Consider the following 12,812-nt stretch of genomic DNA (forward strand, 5'->3'; position numbering starts at 1 on the left):
TGTATCAAAAAGTAAGGTGAAGAATGATTGAGAAATACACTCAACACACAAGTGCAAGCACATGCACTTGTGTGCACATGAACAATACACACACACACACACACACACACACACACACACACACACACACATCCAACCATGATGAACAGAAAACAATGTGGGTTCGTGCTGCAGACTGTGGGGTCCCAGGTGGGGTATATAGCAACAGGTCTAGGTGACTGGTGTGTGCCATTTTTAGGGGTGCAGACGTACATAAGCAAGGCTGTTAGGGAGTCTTTAGAGGCCATGAAGACCTGAATGGGATCAGAGTGAGGCTACTGTTGTCCTGGAAGTGAGGGGGAAGCTGTACCAGCGTAGGGGAACATCACGGGAGAATGCCTCTGCAGGGGTAGAGGCACTTTTGCTGCCACAGCCAGCTTTACAAGGGCTCTGGGGTTTGAACTCCGGGCCTCATGCTTGTGAAGAGAACTCTTTACTCACTGAACCGTCTCCCAGGCCCTTCTGAGGGTTTCTTAAAGGCTTTCTTTTCCCAGCAATAGTCCTTCTAGGTGATTCAAATGTCACTCAGTCAGAACTCATAAAAGACCAGGGAGTGACTGAGAACACACAGTAGGTTTTGAGTTTGTGAATTCTGAACTTGGTGGGTTTAGTTCCTGACTTTACCTGGTGAATTAGAGATGAAAAAGCAAACCCAGCTGGTGATTGGCTCAGTCTTATGGCTCCCGATGTAACCCACGAAGCATTATCATTTGATTTTTATTTTATATAAAGTAATTATAACAAATCACTAACAACCACGCCAAAGTTACACAATCCCTTATAGGCCTCATATAGCAAGCGGGGAAGGGAAGCTCTTTTCTCTACTTGAGAATAAGGTAAATGTTTCCCAGACTGTCGGGGGCGTGGAGGAGGAGGAGGTTAGGCAGACAATGAAAGACAATTGTTAGAATGGTACAAACCACATCAGGAAGGTTCAATCCACATTCATTTAAGATCCGGGCGAGGATCTTCTCTCTTCCTTTTATGACTTCTAACCTCTCCTTCAAAAAATACCTGGGTATGGGGACGTCCAACTGTTGCTGAGGAAGAGAGAATAAGTGTAAGACCATTCTGTCAGGCTCTCAGGACTTAAATCCACCTAGAATCACTGCAGGATGAGCAAATCACAGAGACTTGCTTGTGGGAGTGGGGAGAAGGGGATGGGGGATGAGGGGATGGAAGGTGGGGGGATGGGGTGAGGGGATGGGGGGTGAGGGGTGGATGATGGGGGGTGGGGTAGAGAGAAGGTTCAGTGGCTGAGAGTGCTTGCTACACAGCATGAAGATGTGGGTTCACACCCCAGTGGTCACATACGGAAGCATTTTGAGTAACTCATAGGACCAAGGGCAGGGGTGGGATGAAGATGTCTTGCTATTCCTCCCCATCTTTCCTTCTGGCTCTAGCTTTATTCGCTCCACTCTCCACAGCTGACTGAGGCCCACCTTGGGAGGACAGTTCATCACAGAGACACAGATACCATCATTTTCTGGCTTCAGATTCTCTCAGGGAAGTTCTGACTGGCACAGCTCCCCTGGTGTCCCAATCTCTGTGGAGAGGACTTAAGTCCTACCATACAAACCGCTGGGGGCTGGCCAGAAAAACAGCAAGGAGTGTGGACTTGGTGAGAGAATGGCCGCAGTGGCCAACTGCAGAGGATGCTGGCTGGAATGGTCCAAAGGCAGGGACATCCCCAAGGCTCGCTTCTTTGCCAGGACACTGTTCACAGAACCCAGACGCTAATGCTGGCCCAGTGTTCTGGCCCCTGCACGTCAAAGACATCATATGGCTTGTCCACCAGTTCCAGGGCGGGTGGGAAACACTGATGTCATCCTATAGCATAGACTTCCTGAGTGATGTCTATTCCCGTCACCCCTCTCCTTCCTGGGCATAATTGGCTTCTCACAGCAGCAACATTTCCTAGTTGTAAGGAAGGTGAAGAGTTGAAGTTTGGAGCAGTGTGAATAGCAGGGAAAGTGGAGGGAGGCCAGCATGTGAGTCCCCAGACCTCTTTAGACTGTAACCATTTAACAGCCTTGAAATTAGATTTAGACATTGAATGTCACCTTACTAATTCAATTTGGGACTATAATTCAATAAACAGCGATTCCACATTTGTCCCAGGCTGTTCTTCTTCTTTTCACCCGGGTGAGCCAAGCACACCTGACTGAATCTGGTGGTTCACTTTTGTTCTTAGAAACGCAGGAAATGCACATGCAAATTCTGGAATGTCTCCACTCTTTCCAGCTACTTTCGTTAATCTATTCTGATGCCATCATATAACACTGCTAGAAGAATCTTCCCCAGAAAAAGGAATTGCATTTACAAAAATCAAACTATTTTCGAAGTGAAGAAGCCTTAAGTCCCATATAAAGACATTTTGTCTTTTTAACTCTACCTGAGGGAATCACCCTTTTAAAATTGAGGGTGAGCTCACAGGGCCTATTGCTGGAAGAAATGAGGTGTCTAGTGGTCCTTGAAATTCCATCCACCCAGGATATTAGAGAAACCTCAGGCAAATGTCTGTCAGCAAGGGGAAAAGGTTCAGTGGCAGTGACCACAGGAGATGCCCAGATTACCAGGAGGCAGAGGGAGGCTTCCTGGGCAATAAGGAGAGATGCCTTCTTCTGCAGTGCCTAAGGATCAAAGGCCATAGCTATAAACCTTCTGGATCAGTACTGACCCAAAGCAAAGGAAGAGAGTCATCCCGCTGGGCACAAGGTCCAGGCTTTCCAAGACTATCATCTAAGTGATGATGGGGTAGTAGAAGGCAGAAGGGCATCATGGACCCAAAGATTTGGGGGCATGGCCCAGAGAAAATGGGAGACTTTGGGCTATGGAGTATTTGTGCGAGGGTCAGTCTACTCCATTTCAACCACCTTGACATAATGGCATCTCTGTGATAACAGGACTTCAGTGTCAAACAGACCCATGGACGGTGCAAAGACTGGTCTACAGAGACAAGGAAGCACCCAACGCCTTCCTCATGATGGTGAGGTTTAAGTGAAGAGAACGTTCAGGCTTTTACTTCAACAAGGTCATCACAAGTCAACACGGCTAAGAGTCTACAGACCGTGTAGACTAAGAGCTACAGCCTCAAGTGCCTTATTTCAAGAAAAAAAAAAAGCCTGCCGAGGACACAGTGACAAAAACACTTACGGGAGCCAACTTCAGGTCCTGTAAGATGTCGTCAAAATAATGGAACTCTGTCATTTCCAACTCTACCATCTCGTTCTTCAGTTCCAGAACGCGACCCATCACTCCATCCAGGATCTTGCGAATCAGCAGGCGTTTCTGCGGATGGACTATCTGGTCATAGACATTCTCCATGTTCCTGAAGATCTGCACATACTTTATGTAGAAGGTGGCTAACATCTGGAAGACTATGACCTTGTTTCTCTGAGGCTCGGTCATCTTCTCAGACTCTTTGTCAAGCAGAGTATTGAGGGCTTCCTGGGTCTGGTGCCACATTTTATTGTACATTCTGGAGGAAGACACAGAGTTTAGACAACCTCATGTATACACTTGATCCCACTGGGCACCCGTACTGGCCACCTGACATCCTAAAACAGAACACACAGGCAGGTGTGAGCTCTGAACACAGTGAGTGGCTGAAAGGTTCTCTCTTTTTTTGTTTTGTTTTTTGTTTTCCGAGACAGGGTTTCTCTGTGTAGCTAGCCCTGGCTGTCCTGGAACTCACTCTGTAGCCCAGGCTGGACTCAAACTCACAGAGATCCACCTCCCCCCTGCCTCCTGAGTGCTGGGATTAAAGGCATGTGCCACCACTGCCTGGCACTGGAAGGTTCTCTAGACAACTTACAGTGTTTTAACATGCCCATGTTTGTCTGTTTCCCTACAACCATTGCTATGATTAGTAAACAGTTTTTAAAAACCTCTTTATAAATAATATAACTGTTCTTCAGCATGTCTGTGAAGCCAGTGTTACTACACTAATTTAAATAATAAATTAATGTATATCCAGAACAATTAACTGATTTTAACTGATTTAAATGTATATATGTATATATGATGGAGTGTGTATTGAAACTACCATTTTGGAAAGTAATTCCACATTGCCTTGTAAAGTTAGATCTGTGCAGACTCTGTGGATAAAATTTTATGACAACATATCAAGTATGATTGTAGCAGTATAATTTTTTTCTGCACTGGGGAATGAATTCAGGACTTTGAGCATGCTAGGTGAACACTTTACCATTGAAATATATCCCTAGCCCTTTAGAATCTTGGTGTGTGTGTGTGTGTGTGTGTGTGTGTAGGCCAAAGGTCAACCCCTACGTCATTTCTCAGGAGACAAAAACCTTGCTTCCTGAGATGGGGTCTCACTGGCCTTGGTATTCATCCCGTAGTCTAGAGTGGCTGGCCAGTGGGTCCCAGGGATTCCCCCTTTTTTCTACCTCCCCAGTGCTGAAAGTGTAAGAGTGTGTCATCATACCCAGCCTTTTTTTTTCTTTCTTATTTTTAATAAATTCAGGTCTGCATGCTTGCAAGGCACACCGTTTACGGGGTGAGCTACCCCTCCAGTTCCAGTATTTTAAGACATAATAATAGTGGAAGTCTGCGGCTGACAGCTCAGTGGTTGAGAGTATTTAGTTGCTCTTGCAGAGGACCTGGGTTCAGTTCCAGCACCCACACAACAGCTCACAGCCCTCTGCAACTCCAGTTCCAGGGGATCTGATGCCCATTTGTGTCCTCAGCAGGCATGGCATGCAGGTGGTCCACAGACACACACACATGAAGACGAAACACTAACACACATAAAACAAAACATTGTTTAAGAAAATAGCAAAGGTCTAGAGACAGTCCACCAATGAGACGTGAATAACCACAGTCGGTCACCAGAGAGACGGTTTCACACAGATGTGAGACTGTGTGGATGAACCACAGCTAAAGCCAACAGTTGATGTCCTTAGAACCATAACAGCGTATGAGAAGTGAGGGGCTGGTGGGGTCTGTGCCTGCTGGGGTCTCTTGCCCCACTCTACTGGGTGGAGTCTATACAACAAGAAGCTTGTTGAATAGCTGTATGAAATGCAGACTGTTCCATGCCCTCCTGGGGTGGGGTGGGGCAGCTGAAGGCTGGGGACATCATTCACCAAAGGCACCATACCATCCCTTTTTTGTTTTCTCTATTAATAGATAGTTCAGGCTTTAGATTTGCCCAATATGCCTGTTCAGACTGAAATAATTGTGAAAGAGATTTTCCTATCCCAAATTTTTGCCTTTGACACTTAAGAACTAAGGCTGAAATCAGCTAGATATCAAGGGTGTCTGAGCGGAGGCTGCTCTGGAAAGAATGAATACCCTGTTCCTTGACTCTGAGAAGCCAGAGCTTGAGAACTTGGACGCCCTTGTGGCTCCAGCCTGGACACTTTCCAGGTGTCCTCGTCCTGGTGGCCAACTACCTGTTTGCATGTGTCATTTTCTGCTGGACCTGGAGCCGCTTAGCCACCTGCTCCCTGGGGTGTGAGAAATGGGATTGGGGGTGACATGACCTGATACTGCCCTACAGTCAAAGCTCCTTCCAGACCCCTCAGAAGCTCCAGGGCATCCCCCTTGCAGGGGAGCTCTGGCTTTGGGTCCAGCTCCCCAACTGCTTCACGCCTCAGGCCCATCTTTCCCTCTTCAGGGTGCCTGATGGTTCTCAGCAGGTACTCAGGTGCTCTTTCTCCTTGTGAGTTCACAGCCTTTCAAGTCCTTTATTGTCACTCAACAAGCAACTGAGGGAGCACTGGGGGAGAGCACCACCTTGTTTTGATGGCATCCTAATGTCAGCAATAAGCTCCACCTTCAGATTTCCCTGACATCCCCCCACCCCCACCCCCCAACCCATTCCTCGGAATTGTGGCTCTACAATCTACTGTGCTGATAAACTGCAGTGGCCCCTGGCTGATGCCTGGATCACCAGTGCTGCTTTCGTCTAACTGGCCCAATGATAGATGCAGCCTCCTGATGTGAGAAGATTTTCAGGGCCATGCGGCCATGGTTACGGTGGTATGATGGTGATGGTGATGACTGTGGTGATGATAGTGGTAATGATGATGGTGGACATGGTGGTTAATGATTGTGATGGTGGTGAGAGTGGTTGATGCTGGTGATGATCTAATGATGAAGGTGGTGAGTTAATGGTGATAAAGGCGGTCACTTATTATATACTCCTTCAGCTACACCTCTGAGAGCTATCCACATAATAGTGCATGCACAATACCCTTCTGATGTAGGTAAAAGATTTTCCTGGTTCAGAGACGAGGAAGCCAGAGCATTCAGAAGCTCAAGTCACAGGGGTTGAGGGCACACCATGTGGTGGTGTTCTGGCCTTAGGGTTCATTGTTGGCCTTTTAAGCTTTACGGCTCCCGACTGTCAGGAGGAAAGCAAGCATGAGCAGTTGGGGCAAGACACAGGGTTACTATGAGAAGCAAAGGCTGTGTGAATCCCAAAGCAGAGCTTTTCCTTCCTCCCATGCCACTGAGTTAGGATGCCGAGTCAGGCATCCGCCACTCCATCCCACTGAGTTGGGATGTTGAGCCAGGCATCTGCCACTCCATCCCACTGAGTTGGGATGCTGAGTCAGGCATCTGCCACTCCATCCCACTGAGTTAGGATGCTGAGCCAGGCATCCGCCACTCCATCCCACTGAGTTGGGATGTTGAGCCAGGCATCCGCCACTCCATCCCACTGAGTTAGGATGCCGAGTCAGGCATCCCGCACTCCATCCCACTGAGTTAGGATGCTGAGTCAGGCATCCCGCACTCCATCCACAGTGTGTGCAAGCACCACACTTCCAAAAATTCAACATCAATTAGAGGGCTCTGCTAGTGGAAGAGCAGGTGGTTTCTCACAGAAGAGAACAGGATCCTCAGGAAGTCTGAGCTACGGCTACTGCAGGACACTCCACTCCCCAACTCCTTAGGGGTTAATGGTAGGCATCACTGACCAGAGGTGATGACTGTCCACGGAAGAGCGAGACCCACAGAAGCAACCGTGCACGTGCTCAAAGCACAGGTGTGCCCGACTTGCTGCATTTGTGTGTTCACACCTCAGATGCCCGACTTGCTGCATCTGTGTGTTCACACCTCAGATGCCCGACTTGCTGCATCTGTGTGTTCCCACCTCAGAAAGATAAGCAACAGGGGAGGACAGGAGAAAGCACAGATGAGCAAGTCAAAGATGATGTCAGACCTGGACAGAGGCAGCTGTGGCTGGCCATCTGCCTGGAGAACGCAATGTCATGAAGGGTGTAAAGTGAGAAGGAGGTCATGTCGCCAAAGCCCAGACTCCCGGAATCTGAGAGGAACATAACTTAGGACGGTCACTGGCCTGAGAGAACACAGGCCGAGCACACCAGCAGGCCCCACAGCTGGTAGCATCAAACAGAAATGTCGTAGGATTTGCTTTGGGGACAAATTGGGGCTTGAGGCCTCAGCCAACAGATATGGGGACAGGAGAAGAGCACAGGCTGATTTCGATCAGGACTCGGACCCGAAACTCCATTCAGCAAACCAAACACAGCCAGAAGAAAAGCATCTCTAACCAAGGCAGGGGGAATCTCGGAATGACTGCGGCTCAGCATGCAGGAGCACCTACTTACAGCCCTAGAATGTCAAAACCACAGGGTAGTTACGGGCATTTGAGAAAATACCCGGCAAACTGACAGACAGCCCATTTCTGAGCGAAGATGCCCTGTGCACACTAAAGAGATGGCTGCCGCAGGATGCTGGATCTAGGGACCACTGCATCCTCACCAGGGAAACACAAGCAACATGACCCTGGAAATACGGAGTAAAAGAGGAAGAAGGGATTGACCAAAAAAAAAGGACTTTTAACACTGCTGTTTATAAATGGCATAACTGCCAAATGCAAGGAAATCAGTAACAGTAAATGACGTTGATTAAAACAGCAAGGTTGCAAGGCTCAGACGACCCCTACATAAAGGAAGGGTCGAGGGAAAAATAGAAGTCCCATTTCTATTCCAGTTCAAACAAAGGGCGTTAAAGAATACTGGGGTGGAGTGGGGGGCCACACAGATCCAGCTGGAAAATATTCTAGAGTGCAGAAGTCAAGAACAAACAGAAGGCAAGATCTGCTCCTGCTCAAAGACATAAAATGTAAAAACAGCAAAGTCTGGAGGCTGGTATACAAATTTAATATGAACAAGAACCTGGGAATAATAACCTGAGAGTAAATATTATAATTTTAATGTGGGGATGGAACAAACAGTGAAAGACTATGGGTAACTGTCTTGGTAAGTTTTCTATTACCATAACAAACCATGGCCAGAGCAACTTAGAAGAGGCTCGTGGTTCCAGAGGGTTAGAGTCCATGACTGCCATGGCAGAGTGTGTGGCGGAGGGCACGGAGGCATGGTGCTGGAGCAGTAGCCAAGAGCCTACATCTCATCAGTAAGCAGGAAGTAGAGGAGCTAACCGGGAATGACATGGACTTTTGAAACCTCAAAGCCTGCCTCCCGTGACATACCTCCTTCAACAAGGTCACACCTCCTAATCCTTCCCAAATAGTTCCACCAACCGGGAACACATATTAAAATGCATGAGCCTATGGTGACCATTCTTATTTAAACCACCACAGCAACTTATACTTCAAATTGCTTATCCTTGCAGCAGCACTATAAAGGGGCTGCCTCCTAAAAGCATGGATGGGTGGCTTGACCCCACCCAGATCCACATGCATCAACAGACTTAGGCTTCTAGCATGGGGATCCACAGATGCCCCAGTGGAACAGAAAGGCAGGGTGAGTGGGTACTGTGATGGGGAGAGCCAGCTAGACAGGCTCACAGAGGGTCTGTGCCCTCCACAGAGTTTATGCCTTCATGCACCCACTTCAGCCAGGAAAGGACAACAAGGAACGTTCATGGCTATGGCAGACTGCCTATTGCTGGAACATTGAGCCAAAAGCAGTCCTGGTGACTGGAGCCTCACAGGTTCTCCCTGCAGGCTGAAGCCTCTCTCTTCCTCACCTGCACCTTTCAAGGACCCTAGGGGCATGGTGGTGGCTGAAGGGAAATATGGAGTGCTAGGTGAGCACGTGGATTCCATGTCTTGGCCTGATTTCTTCACCACTAAAGATGGCTCTTTCGCTTTCTGACAGACCTGTTCCTTAAGAGTCTAGGGCTTCCTGCCTTGATCCCTTCAACTGTATCTGTAGCCATACTCCACCACTCTGGCTGCCAGGGACCTGACTACCATGCCTTAGCCACACCAGGCTACAGAGTGCTGGCCTCCATCACAGACATGGTGTAGCATGAGCTCACGCCCTCCTGCAGCGTCTGGTCCTTCGGCTCCCGTGAGACATATGTGATGATAATGTGAGGTGAGAGACTCTGCAAGGCGCTAAACAAGAGCGTCATGGAGACACATTTCACAAACCACCAGGAACCCTGTCTTCCATGGGGTAGCACGGTGGCTCTCGTATATTTATGGTGCTGTACAACCATCACACTGTCCAGTTCTAGAACGTTTTGATCACTCCAAGAGAATCCCGTCCAGACAAATAGTCACTCTTGAGTCTGCCTCCTCCCAGCCCTTGGCCATGAATCCCGAGATTGCCTCAGTTGGCCTTATCTAGACAGTGCCACACAGAGCTGTACGTGACACACACATCCTCAGTGAAGACCTATTTCAATAGCATGGCACACTGCAGAGGTAGGAGTTTCCTTCTTGATTAAGAGTTGATCAGGCCAAGCATCCAGAGAACCAGACATAAATCATTAGCCCAGGAGAAGATCCACCTTCAAAAGTCACAGTATGGTGTCTTCTTAATTCCGACAGCTTTTGATGCCTCCATGATGCAGATGTAAGGTGGGCCATCTTTACTTGGGAGCGGTCTATAAACGGAGTCTGTCCTAACTCACTCTCTGTGGGTGTCTTCCTACACTCGTACTGTGTAGCAAGTTCACTCACGTTGTAGCACAAGCTGGGACTTCTTTTGGTCTAATGGCAAACAACCTGTGAGGCTGTGGGCACACCTTTGTGAGGCTTACCCGCCACCAGTCAAGGGGCCCGTGGGACATTTCTGCCCTGTCCCGAGCGTGGTGAGGATGCTTCAGTCACACGATTCTTTGTGTGGACACTGGTTGTGGCCAGGTGGGGGTCAAAGGGGAGAGCGCAGTAATGGTCAGGCTGTCCTTCCTCTCAAGACAGCTAGGTACGGGGCAGACTATGTCACCTCCTGAGCTCATGAATCCTTAGGAGTGGACCCCACCCCCAAGGCTCCGAGAGGCTGGGTCACAGGTATGATGGTGTGGAGAACTTAGGTGTATTTCAACCCTGAGACTGCCTAGTGGTTTAAAAAGCTCGTGATGGATTTCAGAGTTGAGAACACAACCTAGAAACGTGACAGACTCTGAAGTCAGGAGGGCGGGCCGTGGGTAAGAGCTGAGAAAGACCACATGGCTGCTCTAGAGCTTGATAGATTTCTTCCTGCCACCGATGGCTAGGGAGGGGCCATAAGCTGAGTTTCCTTGGCATGTCTACGTGTGTAAATGGGGATTATCTCCCACCACTGGCAGATAATGAAACCTTCTCTACTTCCCCCTGGGTGCCAGAGACCTGGCTTTTCCCTTCTCCCCTCCCCTTCCCTCCCCTTCTCCCCTCCCCTCCCCTCTCCCCCTCCCTGTGTTGGGGAGTTTAGGTATTTGTAGTGGGGGTGCTCTTTAATGCGGGTCCCCCTTCCGTCCTGGCTGTGTGCAATCCCAGGGGCCTCCTGGTTATTCACAAGGCCTCCAGACCCCTCTCTCTCCGACTCCCAGCTGAGTCCCACATTCTCAGTGGCTGCCATTACTGCCCCCCAATGTTCCTATGTTATCTTTCCATACGCCCTTCTCTCAGAAGAGCTCTCTCATTTGCCTTCCCTCTAGATGTTTGGCCACACTCAGCTTCGGTTTGCAAAACCAGTACCCAGCTGTCTGCTGGCCCACGTGCCCCGCCAGCTCTCACCATCAAGGGTGGCACCCGCCCACTCCCGGCCTCCTATACTGTCTCGGTTCCTTCACCACCAGACATTCCAAAACTAAAGTGTTTTCACGTCTAAGGACTCTGTCCGCTGCCAGGGTGGCCAGCCTATCACCTCTGTGGGGAAACTGTCAGGCCTCCACTGCACTGGCTTCCCTCCCTGTCTCCAGAATGATCTTTCCAGGCCACCACACCACTGTCAATGATGAGCGTGGACCTGATGCCTAATCTGGATCCATTCTTGGCTTTCCACCGGCTCACCCTGCAGCACCCAGCAGAGCCTGGCCTTCCTCCCCACAGGATTTTCCCACAGAGGGAGGCTTTGGTTCCTTTTCTGGTAGCTCATCGCCCTGCTGTCCTGGGCTTGCCCTTTTACCTACACTTGTTCCATGTCTCATGCACACCATCCTGTGTCCACACCGTCAAGTTCCTACTTCATCTCCAGGGAGCTTAGACCTGATGTTCAACAGCCTTCATGCAGCCCCACAGGTCTCCATCTGCTCCCCTGATCTCCCCATACCCTACTCCTCACCCCAAGCCTCGTGAGCTGGGATCGTCCAGGCTTAGGTTTCCTGGGAGCTGGGCCTAGAGCCATGGTCTACGGCTGCCACAAATGGATGCTCTAAGCCAATGCCCCGCATTGTGCTGGGATATGGAAACAGTACTCAGAGCTACAGCTTTGCAGAGTGCTTGTGACCATGGCTGGGGTCTGGGACTTACTCCAGTTAGTCATACCACATGCTCACAATATGGGGCAACTGCAGAGCCAAGTATATATAAGGAGGTGAGAGAGACACACTCAGCAATGGCCTGGGGACTAGGATGGGAAGCAGGGTGCTGATGCTTCCTCCAGATCTTTCTGGAATGCAGTTTAGGGTCTGGGGTTCTCACAAGCAACTCCTTCATAACTAACAGAAAAGCCGCCTGGGTCAGCCATGGGCATGTGATAGAGGCCTGGGAGTAGGTCCTCCCCCTGGGGACGGAGGGAAACAGCCTAGTGTTCTTTGCCAACCAGAAGGGATAATTGATCCTGAGGCATACTGAAACTGATGAAAGATTAAAAGGAGGAGAGAGGAGGGCGATGGAGAGGAGGGTGAGGAGAGCAGAGGAAACGGCAGAAGAAGCCACCCTGGAGAATCCGCAGAGGCTAACCGGTAATCCACCACTTACTGGTTCGACATGGCTGGCCTCTTTCTGTCTTTCCTTCACCCACCAGGAAGCTCTTCCTCGCCCTCTGAAGGCTGACCTACTGTAGAGGTAGGGAACCCCCTGAGGTTCCCAGGGTTTGGGGGTTCCTCTTGAGGGAGGGACGGGACAGAGTCCCTGTCTCTTGGGGCCCGGAAAGGCTTGGAGAAGTGGATCACCCTGCAGTCACCCTCCGGGGAGCGCAGACACCGACTGGGTTTCCCTTGCTCTGGCTGCTGCCGGGCTCTGGAACCTTGCTTCTCCTTCTCGCACTAGAGCGGCTCCAGGCCGCCCTAGCAACCGGAACTCTACGCCTACGCGGTGCCCTCACGCGTGTCCCGTTTCCTTGGCAACTGCAAGGCAGCGGGTGGTGAGGAGCTGGGGGCGGGGCAGGTTCTGCAGCTGGTCGGGTGCGGAGGTACGTCCGGCTTTCGAGGTCCTACTGGCCGCGGCCCCATCTGTCTCTGCCTAGGGTCTTGGACACGGACATTACTGACGGCAGACCTCAGTCTTCCCATCTTCCGAGTAGGCGCAGAAGTCACTCCTTCGTCCCGCACTCCGGCAAGCACAAAGAGGCCGGCGCTCCATAAAGGGGAGGTACCCT

General features: G+C 50.1%; 1 protein-coding gene across 1 annotated transcript in view; it reads right to left on the reverse strand.

Annotated features, from left to right (window-relative positions):
- Iqca1 (IQ motif containing with AAA domain 1) overlaps positions 1–12,509 on the reverse strand; it is a 128,366-nt gene extending 115,857 nt beyond the window's left edge. Inside the window, exons 1-3 of the mRNA XM_028880381.2 lie at positions 12,194–12,509; positions 3,196–3,520; positions 960–1,079 (exon numbers count right to left, since the gene is read on the reverse strand). Of these exons, the coding sequence (XP_028736214.1) occupies positions 960–1,079; positions 3,196–3,520; positions 12,194–12,204 (456 nt within the window). The 5' untranslated portion in view covers positions 12,205–12,509. The remainder of the gene's footprint in view (positions 1–959; positions 1,080–3,195; positions 3,521–12,193) is intronic.
- Positions 12,510–12,812: the final 303 nt, after the last annotated feature.

Source organism: Peromyscus leucopus, chromosome 13 (assembly GCF_004664715.2).
Source record: "Peromyscus leucopus breed LL Stock chromosome 13, UCI_PerLeu_2.1, whole genome shotgun sequence".
Classification (NCBI taxonomy): Eukaryota; Metazoa; Chordata; class Mammalia; order Rodentia; family Cricetidae; genus Peromyscus; species Peromyscus leucopus.